Source organism: Pogoniulus pusillus, chromosome 12 (genome assembly GCF_015220805.1).
Source record: "Pogoniulus pusillus isolate bPogPus1 chromosome 12, bPogPus1.pri, whole genome shotgun sequence".
NCBI lineage: Eukaryota > Metazoa > Chordata > Aves > Piciformes > Lybiidae > Pogoniulus > Pogoniulus pusillus.
The window spans coordinates 17854805-17870768 of record NC_087275.1 but is presented as its reverse complement, the minus strand read 5'-3'; the positions used below and the strand labels follow the sequence as shown (position 1 = coordinate 17870768).

At 40.2% G+C, this 15964-nt stretch overlaps 1 protein-coding gene across 1 annotated transcript in view; it reads right to left on the bottom strand.

The window, feature by feature from the left end:
* MORC3 (MORC family CW-type zinc finger 3) overlaps nt 1–15964 on the bottom strand; it is a 36752-nt gene that overhangs the window by 16122 nt on the left and 4666 nt on the right. The window contains exons 2-6 of the mRNA XM_064152499.1: nt 7861–7933; nt 4530–4662; nt 3405–3617; nt 3031–3180; nt 452–599 (exon numbers count right to left, since the gene is read on the bottom strand). Coding sequence (XP_064008569.1) covers nt 452–599; nt 3031–3180; nt 3405–3617; nt 4530–4662; nt 7861–7933 — 717 coding nt within the window. The remainder of the gene's footprint in view (nt 1–451; nt 600–3030; nt 3181–3404; nt 3618–4529; nt 4663–7860; nt 7934–15964) is intronic.

Below are 15964 nucleotides of genomic sequence, written 5' to 3'. Positions count from 1 at the left end.
TTAGTTCAACTGGCATGCTATCCACAAAAAGTGCCAGAACACCTAGTAGTTATAGATGGACTTTCTTACAGACAGAAGCTTTTATGAATGCTACAAATCTTATACATCATGTATCAATCATGGAGACTCTGGGCACGTCAGGTAGCCCACAGAAAAGCCTTGTCCCTCTTGGCATCCATGTTTTAAAACAATGGAGCTGCTTCCCCATTCCTTTACCTCTTTTTGAAAGCTAGAAGTGAGACTTTGTCAAACAAAAGGTGCTGTAAAACACAGTATTTTCTTCCAAGTTCACAAATACATTCTATCTTCAATTTTCAAAATTAACATTCAAATAGTTACATTCTGACATTTGCCCTTCCCACTCCAATCATCACTTCTCTAGTACAGTACATTATATTGAAACAGAAACAGCTTCCAAAACCAGACAATTAAAAAAAAAAGTTAAACATACTCGCAGTGAGTAGTCACTTTCTGGAACAACCTGGTCCAGCCTCTCTTGTTTTTTATATCCTCTTTTGCCTGTTTCATCTAAGTCTTCTGGAATTCTGATGTCGTATTTATCCTTCTCAAAGTCAAATTCCGTTTTATCATTCTTATCTCTAGGTAAGAAATGTTTTAAAAAATATACTCATTATGGGGAACAAAAGCCAACACAAGATAAATATGCATTGGTGGACTCAGGATGTACCATGAAGATGCAAGAGAAAGGGAATTCCTCTAAGCCATGCTGGTTTTCCTCCCAAATTTGCCAAAATTCACGTAAAAGTTGATCAGTTCCTCTCTGATAACCAAGAGAAGTGACACAAAGTGAGATGTTCATGAATTCCAAGCTAACTCCAAACAGGTCACACTTTTAAAATAAAAGTAGTCACTATCAGCTTTAAATTCTGGATAGAGGCACCTGTTCTTTGTAAGAACAAAACTTCAGACCTCTACAAATCGTCTTCCTGAGATTTTTAACACTGCAAAAAAGGCACCCACCACAGCTTTCCCACTCAGTAAGTACAATTTCTTACTGAGCCACTCACCAAATGTTCACACAATGTTTAACTGCAGATGTGTATACTGCAGTATATTCTGGCAGAACCTTTGCAAAATATTGAGATACATCATAGCTGACACAAATTTTTAAAAATTCTTCAGTGGAACATCTCTGGTTTGGTTTTTAAACAGACTTAATTACAACACATTAGCAATAGCATGGATTCCATTCCAATTTTTTTTTCCCCTGTAACTTCTGCTGTGGTAGGTCTGGATAGGCCAAAATAGGCTTATACATGTCCTAGCTTGCCCAGACATGTTTTTTCTACTCTCCCTCCTGCTATGGAGAGAAGCAATCATGGGAAAGAAGACAAAGAACCTGGAGCCACTGAGTCCAAGGACTCTGGCTTGCCCAGACACGTTCCACTGCTCCCCCTCCTTCTGTGCTGGGGGAAGCAACTGCAGGAAATGAAAACAAAAGCCTTGGCATCACCTCATACGGTCAAGCTTGGCAAAGTGCCATTCTGATTGGCTAATCTATGTTCCCTTAATCTCGGTTTGTATTGATAAAAACACATGAGCAGGTAACAACTCTGCCTTTGCCATTGTATTCATGCCTGCTGCTGCCCGCTGCCATTGCTCACTGCCTCAGTGCATTCTGAACTGCCTGGAAATTCCATTACCTCAAGTTCACCAGGTACAGGCTCTAAATGCCTCCACGTGATCAGCTTGCATAGCCAGCATGACATTGTGCTGAGACTGCACATTGCAAGACATCCTTCCTACACCTGCCAAGACGAGGAGTCCTAGAGACAAACAGATCATCCAGAGAAGCCAGGATAAGGCTAGAGATTGTCTGTCTCTGTTCCTCAGCACTCTGGGAAGAATCAGAAGTCTCAGCAGCTGACAAGACAGTAACAGAATTCCTTGAAAGTCTTTGGGGTACTGTTTGAAGCTGTATCTAGCCCCATGAGCTGGGAGACTAATATTTCATCAGTAAATACTTAAAGCCTCTTGTAATTCACTAGTTGCGTTCTGCCATAAGCAGTGCTTCCTGAGTCTGTCTAATGGATAAGCAGTATAATTAACTGCAAGCGGTATACTGACCCCAAGAACCTTCTCTAATCAACTCTCATCTAGGCGTGATTCTCCTACACATGCATACACTCTCTTTTTCTTATAAACAACAATAAAGAAATTGAAATAGAAGTTATTTTTTTGCCAAATCCATGGGACTGCTATTGATACCTTCCTAGCACAGTTATCGAAACACTTAAGAACATAGTACAAGACAATGTCTTTAGAAAAAATTTGTTCCATCACAGTTAAGGGCATGATAAAGCTTTTATGGACAAACCACCAGCCAGCTTCCATGCTAATAAAGCAGCAGTAAAGGTATGAGGAAAAGGGAAAGAAGGTGGGAAGTGATGATACCCAATTGCCACAGCTGCAACAGGTTTAAAACTGCTAAAAAAAATGCAACAAGCAAGCCAAAGCTAAGCAAGCCTGGAAATCTATACTGCTGAAACAATCCCACAAAGGCAAGCAGAAAAATAAGATAAATACAAAGAACTGTCTTTATTTACTTCAATTTCTATTTATTTTATGATAAACAGTTAAGAAGTTTAGAAAGATCTAGATCTCTCTAGAAGGCTACTGCAGACTCCAAACTTTAAAAGCCAGCAACACTTGCTTGTACATAAAAAATTGTTTGCATTTTTTCAAACACATGAGATTATGAATGCAATAACAGATCTCAGTTTTCTGTATTTCAATATTCCTCTTGGCAAAAGCAGCATTACCTTAAAGAAAAACATGAAGCCTTTTACATTCTCCTTCCTTCTGCTGTTTTACTTGAGATATTAGCAACAGTTCTTGTGCAACATTACAGCACTTCAATCACATGAGTTTGGGTTTAGTTTCTTGGTTACAGCTAACTGTCCACAGTCTTTTGGCATTATACCACAAAAAAATCCAACTGTTTACACTTGCATACACTGATAGGTAACAAACCACATGAGAGATATAAGAGACAGAACTTCATCTTACCTTCTAAGATTCCAAATGATAATTCTTGTACCTTTTTTCCCTATTATAGCATCTAGCTCTGCCAGTAATTTTTCCTCAGTAGAAAACAAAGAATATGTTAAGATGGCCTTCAGGCTGTTTTTGAATTCTGCTGCATCACTGACCTGTCGTAAGCATTGTGTTAAGGAGAAATTTTGGATGAAGGAATTTCTGCAACTCCCTTCACAGGTTCTCATTCCACATCTCAGAGTTCCTACAAATTTAAGGTTTAAACAAATTACAGACTTCCTTGCATCTTACAAGTTAGAGTATCCATAAGATCGGACAAGGAGGTTTCCCCCAGAATTTTGCATGTACCCACAACTTTCCATTCAGAAATTGCTGAAAGGATATGTTGGTTGTTGAATGTCACTATAGGAACCATGACATGCTCTGCTTTTGTGGCTTCAAGGAAGGTCTGAGATAAGAGGCCCACACTCATGGTCTCCCCATTCTTGGTGAAAACTATTGCATCTTTTCCCAGGCGCATGGACCCCGACTTAAACCCATTTCCATACAGTCCCACTGGAACGCGGCCATTCATCACCGACTTCTCACTGAAGCCGAAGCTGAAACATGAGAACATTAGAAGAGTGTAAAAAAAAATCTATTAAAAAAAAAAAACCAAACACCAAACACAAGATTCACACCAAGATTTAAATTGGACTCAAACACAGTGAGTTACTTGTTTTACAGACCAGAGAATACAGTACAATTAAACAAAATACATTAAGCAAATCCTGAAAGTTACTTATACAACATTGATAAAAACCACTCTGCAAGAATTTAGGGAAATGCATTTTCATTTTTAAGTATGTAGGCATTCTTACATGAGTCTAGCAGTTATTCCATGGCTTCAAAACAAATACTAAGAGAAGCTTTAAGAATTTGGGGGTTTTTCTCTCCCCTTCCTTGAAAATGTGTGAGATACAGATTTTTCTATTAATGATTATATAGGATATTTAAAGCAAAACAAGTAACTGTATCAGCAACACTGAATATTATTATTGCTAAAAATAATTTATCAAGCAATCAACTAGTTATGGTATTTAACAGAAAAATAACTGCTCACATCTAAACCCAGAAATTTACCAGCAGACACAGCAGTCTTTCACACTAAAAAAGTAATTGAACAGCAATTTCTTTGCTAACTAGAAAAGCTGCAGAAAGTCCAGCTCAAACTCTATGCAATATTTAATGATAAAAAGATGAACTCTATAGAATATTTAAACAGACAAACAACAGGAGTATCATTCCCTTCAGTTTTCCACAGACCATGCTACTTTCAGCACTCCAATGGGTTTGAACTGAATCTTCCCTTTTCTCTTGCTTTCTAAATTAAAAACTAAAGCATTCAAATACTAAGTTTATAAACAAAGTTAGTTGATTACATATGAGAAAACAGAGTAAGTTAAGCAATTACAGAACTAGAAGCTGTAATTGTTTCACAAGGAAAAAAAAATGCAAAAGAGATTATCTACCTTAGCATTTTGTGTAGCTTCTCCGAGTTCATACCATTTCCATTATCAGTGAATGTTAAGCATATATTGTCGTTTATCATTGTTTTGTCTATCCATATCTGTTTAGCACTCACATCTGGATCATAAGCATTATCTGAAGAGAAAGCAAACAAAGAAAGATGGGATACTGAAAAGCAAAAATTGAATAGTTTAAATGTGAACATATTTTAAAGTGTTTAATTCCAGCGAAGATGTCAGTAACTTTTCCAAAGTTACTTAAATCCCTATATAGTATCCAACAAATCCTTATCAGTAATACATATATAATCAGCCTGCCAAATGTCAGCCTTGTAACGCTTCCAAACAGCTATGTAGAAGAGCTGTCCCTAACTTTATTATGGTGCTATATTTGCACATCTATTTATTTATTTGGTGACTACAGCAACGTAACTTAGTTCCCTAATCAAAGGTCTGTGACCCTGAAGAGTCACATGTTAAAATAATGGAGCTCTAAAATTGCAGCCATTTTTTGAGCTCCGCTTAGGTATGCAATACAGTGGCAAAAATTTTGTGCTGGCACTGACACAAATTTCTCAGTGAAGCCACCGAATATAACTCAATTTTTGCACAAAAAGCCACAGTTTTTAGACCTAAAACACAGGTCTCCTAAAGCACTGTCTTTACAGATGACAGCACTAAACCAAAACATTACAATGAAACAGTGGCATCAAACCAAACAAACACTGTCTGAAGACAACACATGATTTCACATATATTAGAAATGATAGCAATATGCAGGCAAAAATTAAGCTAGAGATGAGAGGTGTAAATGTGAGAACAAAAAATGGAACCAAGACAAGTTTTTACTTTCACTTGTCGGCGCTCAAACAGCTGCTTCAATCTGTACTTTCCCCCAGTCATGCAAATCTCTCTTCTGACTGGCTTTCAGGAAGCTGGGCTACAGTCTGCAACGCAGACAAGGACAATTGCAACAACATCTTACCTGCTTGCAGTCATTTTAATTGCAAAATTAGATTTGAAATACTATCATACCTTCAGATGATCAAATCTGAGAGACAAAAAAACCTCAAGCAAAAACCGGAAGCATGACTCCACATTTCACACAGGTTTGTGAAATTTAGAATTTTGAGTTCATAGGTGCAGTAGATTTAGGTGAAAAAAAAATTGTTGCTGCTTCTCTATCACATCACATTACTTCCCATATTAAGAGAACCACATGTCACAAATATATACTTTGCCAGTGCAAATTGTTCCAGTCTAAGAATATAGGACTTTTCACAGAAGGGAAGTACAAAATGCTTTAGACAAAACTTTCAATTCACAGGATTTTAAAGAGCTTGCAGCATAGCTACTGCAAATGAAACAGAAACCATGGCTTTCCAAACATTCATTGCAGTAAAGCTATTTTAGCTCTCCAGATCTCTCTAGATGCCCAATTTACACTCTTCTAAATATCACCATTAGTTCACCTAAATTTAATCTGACTGAGAACTAATGGCAGAAGCCAGCAATATAGCTACTGAAAAGCTGACAGAAGGAACTAGACCTTAAAAGGCAAATGTTTGTATACAAATAATTAACTTTTAATTAAACTTGCATAAAGCAAATATGCAAGCTTCTAAAATGTATTTCTATTTAGAACATGCAATATTTGGCAGGTGGTATAGCCTTACACAGAATGTGAAAGACAGATTATAAAACATTTAAATCAACATGACTAACATGAAACCTTTACAAACACTGTGTTGCTACTGTGATCTTTAAGTCTTGTTAAAACAACACATGATAAAACAAAGGCAAAGGAAGAAAGCAAGCCTGCATGCCTTGCACAGCACAGCCAGGTATGGCATGGGATGCTTAAGTAGCTGAAATGACACTAACATACTGTTACTATCAAAACAGCTAGCCCCTCCCAAAGGCGTGTGGTTCTTGCTTCCTCCTTGGTGACAGCTCTGGCCTTACCTACCTGAATAATTCCTATTTGCTCTTGTTAGGTTAGAAAAGCAATGTATGACAAGAGTTATTTCCTTTGGCAAACTGCCAGATAAGCTTATTCAATCTTTCCAAATCACACCTCAATTTTGAGGAACTAGTTAAAGAAAGTCTGCTTATTATTCCTGAACTTGGGAAACATGCAATTCTGAAGATATCCAGTTAATCATTATTCAAAAATCAAAGCGAGACAAACAGATGGAGTTAGTAAGTCTGATACACAAGAGCTAGCTAACAGAATATAACAAAGAAATATAACCGAGAATAATAAAGAACAGAAGTCTTAGGATACTGATAAATGAACCATTAAAGGGAATCACTTAAGTATAACCCTGAAGATGGTTCAGCCAGAAATCTCGTAACCCAAAAGAAGAAAATTAGATTATTTGAGTAGTATTGTGGTTGGGTGCAAAAACTACTGCTCAACATTTTGATGAAACATCAAAGAAAAGGGAAAGGTCAAAGTGGATGGAAGAAGAATGGTATAATAGGAGGGGACAGGGAATGACACAGGCTGATTGTGTGCAAGCAGGCTGATGGTCAGTATGCTTGTATGGTTGAACCCTGTGCCATTATGTTGCACGTTTTTACTAAATCCTACTTCTAACGTTTTCCAGTGTGCTGGTAGACATTTGTTCTGCTAGCTAACTTCAAGCTGGACAAGCTGAGAAGTTGGAAGAAACCAGCAACTGTTGAGATCTGAGATCTAAGCCAGAGTGTAGTAAAAAGCCCAGGACACACATACTGGAAAGATTCCCAGGACTTGAAAAAACACCCAGAAACATGGGTAAACATGAGTGGTAAGAGTGACAGTATATATATGTGCCACTAATGAACTTTAAATCTGGTTACCCAGAAAGAAGGAATAGAAGAAGACTATTGGTGCTGTTCACATTTTGAGCATTGTTTGTGTTAAGAACCCACATTCTTGCAGTTACTGTCCTGTCTGTGCTAACTTGTCTGTAGTCAGCTGTGTCTGCACAGAAGGCAAGTAATATGCACATCTTTGGAATGTGCCCAGGAACAGCAAAAAGCAGTATGCATGAATTTGGTAGACTAGAAGAGAAGAAATTCATGTGGTCCAAGAGCCTTCTACATTGGACAATCCTTAATAAGTTTGCTGAGAAACCTGGCAAATCCTGCAAGGCTCCTGCAAGCGACGTCAGGAAGTATGTACACCATTAAGAAAGAAAAAAGTCCATCTGACTGTACCAAAAAAATGTTCTAAGCTTCTGAATGGTAACAAGATCAACTCCTTCCCATGACTGAAGGAAAAAAGTTTTGTAACAGGAAAAAAGTATGACAGTCATGTATGCAGGCAAACTGTTGATCCACATACCTATAAGCTCTGCAATCGCACTGAAAGGCCAGGTGTGACTGGTAGAGTTGGTATGCAAGAACTTTGGACAAAGCTGAAATAAACCACAAAGAACAGCATTAGTTTGTGCTCTTCAACAATAGCGAGTCAGAAAACACTAAGTTAAATAAAGTAACAATAAATAAAGCTGTTTCATACTTACTTTTAGATATTGTCATGCTAATAACTTTTAAGAGAAACCTCAATGTTACTATTAAAAAACTATTAAATACAGAGTTCAGCACAGTATCATACTATACTCTGAACATTGGTTATACTGTCTTCCTATCACACTCAAATCTTTATAAAAATATAAGAAACTGAGTGGCAGTTTGGGAGTTCACCCCTGCTGCCAAATTCACCAGAGTAACTCAGATGGGTAGAAGTTAAGGAATGAAGTGATTTGCCGTGATGAGAGATGGGGAGCAGCTTGATGCAAGCTGTGTTCCGTTTATTGTACTTTCAGCACTTATACCTTAACATAAGCTATATACCTTAACATACAAGTTAAAGATCATGCCAAATTCTAATTGGTCATTAAGACAGACCTCAGTGCAGACATCAAGACAGACCATAGCAACAAGATAAGCAAGGATTAACACAAAATGCAAGTTCATGCTTTACATTGTTTAATCTGTTGTAACATCCTCTAAGGTTATTTCGACCCTCTATTTTACTTAACTCAGTACTTTTCCACTTATACATTCTGAACCCATGGCTTATGTTCCAGTGTGTCAAGATCAAGCAGCTGTACAGCACTAGAAGTCCTACCATTCCCAACAGTGATTTATTTACAGCATGGCACAATTTACAAGCATAAACATACAATATATACAAATATTTACAGCTATATAAAATAATATACAAGAGAAACACAAACTCCCTCCTGAACAGCAGAACAACCCAAGAGGGCTTTCAAACCAACTTCCCTCCTTCCTCCTTCTTTCCACTCCCCCTCCCTTATCTCAGGATCCCCCTTATGTGCAGGGTGAGCTGTGAGAGGTCAGTAAGAGGTTAGAAGAAGAATGATTAATTTGAGTTATGCAGGTTCAGGCAGAGATAGTGAAGCAGACAGCAGCCACACAGAGACTGACTTTTTGTTTACATTTGTTGGTTTTATGTTCCTCAGCAGATCCAATGGGTAATACAGACATCACTATTATTTTCTTTTCACAGCCAATGATCTAATTTCTCTCATTAAAATATTCCAATTGGCCTCAAACCAGCACAATCCATCCCTCTATATTACCCAGTGGTTTGCTGGCAATTATTTGTATAATCTAAACAGTATTTACAATAATGAATAGTACAAATTTGTATTTTTATCAGTTCACACTTTGTTCTGGCTATCTTGGACTTAGGTGAATCGAAAGCTCAGAAAGCAGGAAACAGTTTGTCTCTTCACAAATGAGACGAGAACAGGGACTCCCAGGTGACACTGGGTTCATGCTCATGTACTGTATTCTCTTGTAGAGAATACATGCTGTACCTAAAACATAAACTCCTGACAGCTTGTATTATACACTCTGAATTTTAAGCTCTCACAGCTTAAGTTAGATTTCTCTGTGGAATACACTGGACTTAACCATTCTCTTGCATTACCCAGTATGTATGACCAGGACCTTAAGAAGAAGCCACCCCTCAGGTGCCCTAAGGAGATAATACCCGAGCAGTTTTTTCCTAACAAATTCTTTTCAAATACAACAGGAACCTTATCACCATCCACTGTTTGTACCAAATCTGATTGTGCAGGTCCTGCTCTCTTTACAGAACCCCTACTATTTACCAGTCAGGTTGCTTGTGCTAAATGTCTGTCCCAGTTTTTCAGAGTTCCACTCCCCATGGCCTTTAGGGTGTTTTTCAGCAAACCACTGTACCATTCAGTCTCTCCTGAAGCTGGTGCATAGTAGGGTATGTGGCAGATCCATTCAATACCATGCTCTTTGGCCCAGCCTTTTACAAGATTGTTCTTGAAAAGAGTTCCATTGTCTGAGTTGATTCTCTCTGGAGTTCCATGTCTCCACAAGATTTCTCTTTTCAAACCAAGAACAGTGTTATGTGCAGTGGCACGTGGAAGTGGATAGATCTCCAGCTATCCAGTGCTGGTCTCTACTATCATTAGCACATACTGCTTGCCAGAACGAGATCGAGGTGAAGTGATGCAGTCAATCTGCCAGGCTTTGCCATACTTGTACTTTGACCATCTCTCACCATACCATAAGGGCTTGATTTGCTTAGCCTGCTTAATAACAGCACAAATGCCACAGAGTGTCCATGGATGAGTCAACTGACCTATCACATCCCATTGGTAGGTTGCATCTCTGCCTTGATGTCCAGATGAATCACAGGCCCACCGAGCTAAGAACAGTTCACCTTGGTGTTTCCAATCAAGGTCAAGATCAGAGTTTGTATTAACTTGAGAAATTATGGCAGCATGATCTGCCTGATGGTTGTGTTGATGTTCCTCAGTAGCTTTTAGGCATGTGTCTACATGACACACCTTAACTGGAATTTTCTCCAGTTGTGCATCAATGTACTGCCATATATCAGCACACCAAAGAGGCTGCCCTTTCCTCTGCCAATCAGTCTTTTATCAGTCTTTTAGCCACCACCACAGAGCATTGGCTTCCATCCGTGAGTTGGTGTAGAGGTAAAGGATAGGCAAATTTTCACGTTCTGCCACATCAAGAGCAAGTTGGGCAGCTTTTACCTCAGTGAATTGAGTGGATTCACCTTCTCCATCTCTCGCTTCAGTAACTCTCCTGGTAGGATTCCAGACTGATGATTTCCTTCTCTTCTTATTACCAAGAAGATGACTGGAACCATTTATGAACAAAGCATAGTTCTTTTCCTGATCAGAGAGATCAGGAGGATCTTCCTCAGCATGAGTTACTCTCTCCTCTGGGGATTTTGTACAGTCTGTGCCTTCTGGCCAGGTGGTGATCACTTCCACCATACCAGGATGATCAAAATTACTCATTCATGCCCACTGGGTTATCAAAGCCATCCACTCAGAGCAGGCTGTATCTGTGGCATGATGCTGTGATGAACCTTTGCCTCTGAACATCCTGTTTAGAACTGGCAATCTGGGAGCTAAAAGCAATTGTGACTCTGTTCCAATCACTTCAGAAGCTGCTTTCGCTCCTTCATAGGCTGCTGGTATTTCTTTCTCTGTTGGGGTGAATTTGCCTCTGTACCTCTGTAGCTACGACCCCAGACACCAACTGGATGATCGCATGTCTCATGTGAAGCTCTCTGACAGACTCCAAGTCGGACCATTGTCACTCGCAGCTGTATACAGAACATTTTTAATGTCCAGACCAGTCCAAACAGGTCCCAAGTCCACTGCATTGACTACTTCTTGCTTTATCTGATCAAAGGCTCACTTTATCTGATCAAAGGTCCACACGTGAAATTGTTCTCTTGTGAGTCACATTATGCAGAGGTTTAACAATTTGACTGAATCCAGGAATGTGTAGTCTCCAAAATCCCACTGCAACCAAGAAAGAAAGAGTGTCCTTATTTGCAGGAATTGCCCTGTTGGAGACCTTGTTTATCACATCCTGTGGGATGTGACAGTGACCATTCTGCCACTGCACTCCCAGAAACTGAATCTCTCTGGCAGGTCCTTTGACCTTGTCTCTGTTAATGGCAAAACCTGCTTGCAACAGAATGTCAATGATTTTGTTACCTTTCTCGAAGACTTCCTCAGCGGTTTAGCCCCCCACAGTGATGCTGACGATGAACTGTATATGTTCTGGTGCTTTATTTTTCTCCAACGTGTTGTGACTCACTAAGTGACAGACTGTTGAACTGTGTTTCCACCCCTGAGGTAAATGGTTGAACTGGTACTGGATTCCTCTCCAGGTGAAAGCAAACTGAGGCCTGCATTCCTTTGCTATGGGAACAGAGAAGAAAGCATAGCAATATCTGTAGTAGCATACCATTTGGCCTGTCTGGTACAGCTGCGCTCATAGGTGGAATCACCTCGTTGAAGGCACAGAAGTCTACCATGAGATGCCAGTCTCCGTTAGGTGTGCACATGGACGAAATCGGACTGCTGAAAGGTGAATGAGCTTTTCTGATGACATCCTGACTTTTCAGTTGCCGAATCAGATGATGAATGGGCAACAAAGTTAGCTGTTGTACAGAACGGTTAGTTCTGTACAGCCTGTGGTGCACAGTTTGAGTAGCAATTGGCAGTTTCAGATCCTTTATGCATGATGTCTCACAACTACAGATTCATCTGAAAGTTCGGGTCTAATAGACAACTTCAATTTACCACCCTCAATTTAAAAAGTCAATTCCCAGAAAGCAAGGCGCATCAGGACCAGCTGCAATAGTATGCTTCTTCCAGTCTTTACCAGTTAAGACTTATTTCAGCCTGCAACTTAGTTAACTCTTGAGATCCATCAGTGATTCCAGATGTAGCTATAGGTTCTGTCCCTTTGCAATTGGATGGCTATAAAGTACATTGAGCACCTGTGTCAACTAAAGTCCTGTATTTCTGAACTTTTGAACTGCCAGGCCACCTAATGAATACATTCCAATATATTTGGTTTTCTCCACTATCCCTTTCCTCCGCCTGGCTAGAGGAAGGGCCTCCCCTAATGCTGAAATGGCATGTGGGGTGTACATGATGATTAGTGTTGTAGTGGGAGAAATTGCAATTACTGCAATAACTGCAATTACTCTGGGGAGCAGAAGAAATGACAGCTACTTTTTGGGCACTGATGCTTCTGTTTCTGCCACTCTGCAGTTCCCTCTTTTCAAAAGAACTGAAATAGGTTGAACACCACTTGTTCATGTTCTCACCAAATTGGTGTCATGGTAGGCCTGATAGGCATATCCATGCCCTGGCTCGCCCAGACATGTTTTTCTGTTCTCCCCCTCTTCTGCTGTGGGGAGAAGCAACGTAATTCTCCATTCCACTCTCTCATGTAAGTGGCCCTAGCTGCTCTGCAGACTTGTCTCCTACCTGTAGGGCATTTGCACCCATAGCATGGAATCTCCCTAACCAGCTCAGGATTGGCTCTCCTGCTTCCCTTGAATATTCCTTTCTAATTTCCCCAACCTCTCTCAGGGGATCATGTGAACTCTGGATATCATCCTGCTCCTCTTCTCTGTTGTTCCTTGGCCTAGATATACAATTCTCTTAAGAACATTCTCAAACTCCTCAGAGTCATCCTCCTTCTTGGCAGCCATTTTCATATAACTCTTTTCATCACTATATTGAGGCCTGAGTAAGTTGGGTATGTCTCTTAAGCTGTATTTCTCTTCTTCCTCTGTGGCAGAGGTACCCTATCCTAAATCCTGTTTCAAACTGCTCCTTGCCAAAGATTTAGTTTTCACCTGTTTTTGCTAGAGCCATAAAAGACCTGGATGTCCCCTCAAGCGGGTCTGAATCTTCGAGGGTCTGAGCTGCTACCTGGGGATTTGAACTGTGTATTGGGTTAGAAACAACAGCAGAGACTTGAGTAACAGCTGGACCTGGTCTTTGGCTGCCTGCCATGTTACTGTCAACAACCAAGACTTTGGCAGTTGTCCCAGAATCTGAAGGAGGAGGTGTCTGTGCTGTGGTGGAAATGGCTGACACCCCTTGGCCTCCCCCCACAGAGATAGTGTTTTGAGAAAGTGGCTCCATATCTCCTCTGGGACTTCGGCCAAGTCCTCTGGTTATCTTTCTCTCAGAGGTTTGAGTAGCTAGTGAATTCCTTCTCCTAGCTCTTCCAAACTGCCTGTTCACAGAAGAGAGATGATGATGTCTCACATATAAAGCTAAGACTAGAAAAATCAGGAGCAGAATTATACACAGTAAGGGTACAACTGTATTGCATGTATAAAACTCTCTATAGGGCTCTGGAAGTTGTTGTGGTAGGCCTAAATATGCCCAAATAGGCTTATACATGTCCCGGCTTGCCCAGGCATGTTTTTCTGCTTTCTTTCCTTCTGCTACGGGGAGAAGCAACTGCGGGAAAGAGGAGAAAGAACCTGGAGCCACTAAGTCTAAGGACTCTGGCTTGCCCAGACTTGTTTTGCTCCTGTTTACATCCTGTGGTAAACAAAGTACCCATGCTCAGCTTTTGCCTGCCTCATGCAAGGTCTATGTTCTTCCCAAATTTGGGTAAAGCAAGCCTATGGCTTCACTTAATACAGTCAGCCTTGGCTAGCTGCCATTCCGATTGGCTACTCCGTATCCAAAGGCTCATTAGTCTTGGGCCGTATTGATAAAAAGAAACGAGCACGTAACACAATGTGCTCTGCTGTTGTATTCATGCCTGCTTGCTGGCTGTTGCCTGCTGTCATTGCTCTCTGTTTCTGGCAATGATTCTGCCATTGCCTTCTACAGCATTATACTAAGCTATAAGCTAGCTCTGCTGAACTGCCTGGAAACTGCCTGCCTCAAGTTTACCAGGAACAGGCTATAAATGTCCCCATGCAGTAGGCCTGCACAGCCAACATGACATCCACGCTGAGGCTGCACATTGCAAGACAACCTGCCTACACCTGAAAGTCTCCTGCCAAGACAGTAAGTCCTGGAGGTACACAGATCATCCAGAGAAATCAGGACCAGGCCAGAGTTAGTCTGCCTCCTTTTCCCAGCACCCTGTGAAGCTTGGGAAGAATCAGAAGCCTCTGCATCTGACAAAACAGTAACAGAATTCCCTGAAAGCACCTGGGTACTGTCTGAAACTGTAGCTAGCCCCATGAGTTGGAAGATAATTTTTCTGATTAAATACTCAGAGTCTCTTGTAATCCATGACTGCCTTCTGCCATAAGCAGGAGCTTCCAAGTCCATCTAGTGAACAGCAGTTCAATTAACCACAAGCAGTATATTGACCTCAAGCACCTTGACTGCAAGAATCTTCTCTTCCAGTTCAATTAATGTTTACATTTCTGCTAGTTATTTCTAGATCTTGTATAACGTTTCCATGATTGTGCGAAGAACCAATTATTATTAAAATTAGTGGTGGTGGGGTCAAGACTCCTAAATACCAAAATTAATAAACAATATTAATTTTGGAAAAAATGTCATCTCACTTTAATTAATATACCCCTCCATAACATAAGTTCAGTAGTTGGCTGGATAATTCTCATTAGAAACCAAGAAGAAGTTGCAACACTTCCTGACTTAAGTAAATGTGGAGTTAAGTGATATTATCAGTAATATTAAACCAAATCCATTCAAGACAATAGACGCCAACGTTCACAAACATGAATTCAATCTTCCTCCACACCAGATCAAAAATTAAGGAACAATGCTTTGCAACAAATCAATGGTGGAGTTACCAGAGAAAAAGTAGCCACAAAATTGAAAACATAAACCAGCTTCATCTTAACTTCCAAACCTAATTAGCAATAAATAAAACTGACTTAGCCCTGTGGCAGGGTGCCAAAATAAAGATGCAGCAGTTTGGGAGTTCACCCCCCCAACACACCCACAAATTCACCAGACTAACTCAGATGGCTTGAAGTTAAGGAATTAAATGATGTTTTTACAGCATGGCACAATTTACAAGCATGATGTGATGGTTTGGGTGTTATCTGCCCCCCCACACTTTAGAAATCACCCAGACTAGATTCAGCCGGCTCTGGAAATTGAATGAAGCTTTTATATTTACAGTTTAGCACAACATACAAGCAGATATTTACAATATGTACAGCTATATGCAAGTTAAAAGGCAATACAGAAACACAACACCCCTCCCATAAAACTCAGTCCCCAGGAGGGGCTCCCAACTGCCCTTCCACCTTCTCCCACCCCTCTCTATCTTACCCCAGATGTTGCCTTGTGCCCAAGGAAGAATGGAGGGTTGGCCAGGGGGTTAGGAAGCAGGTGGATTAATCAGGTTAGGTTAGAGAGAGAAAAATGTAGCCCAGATAGAGTTATCTATGTTTGGATTCTTGCTCTTATACCTCTCAGCAAGCCCATGAGTGAAGCAGACATCACCACTGTTTCTCTTTCACAGCCTGTAATCTAGTTCTTCTCACCAAAACATTCTAGCTAGCTTCAAACTAGCACACACATATATATTACAGATATTTGTAGCTATATACAATAATATACAAGTTTAAAGTAATAGAG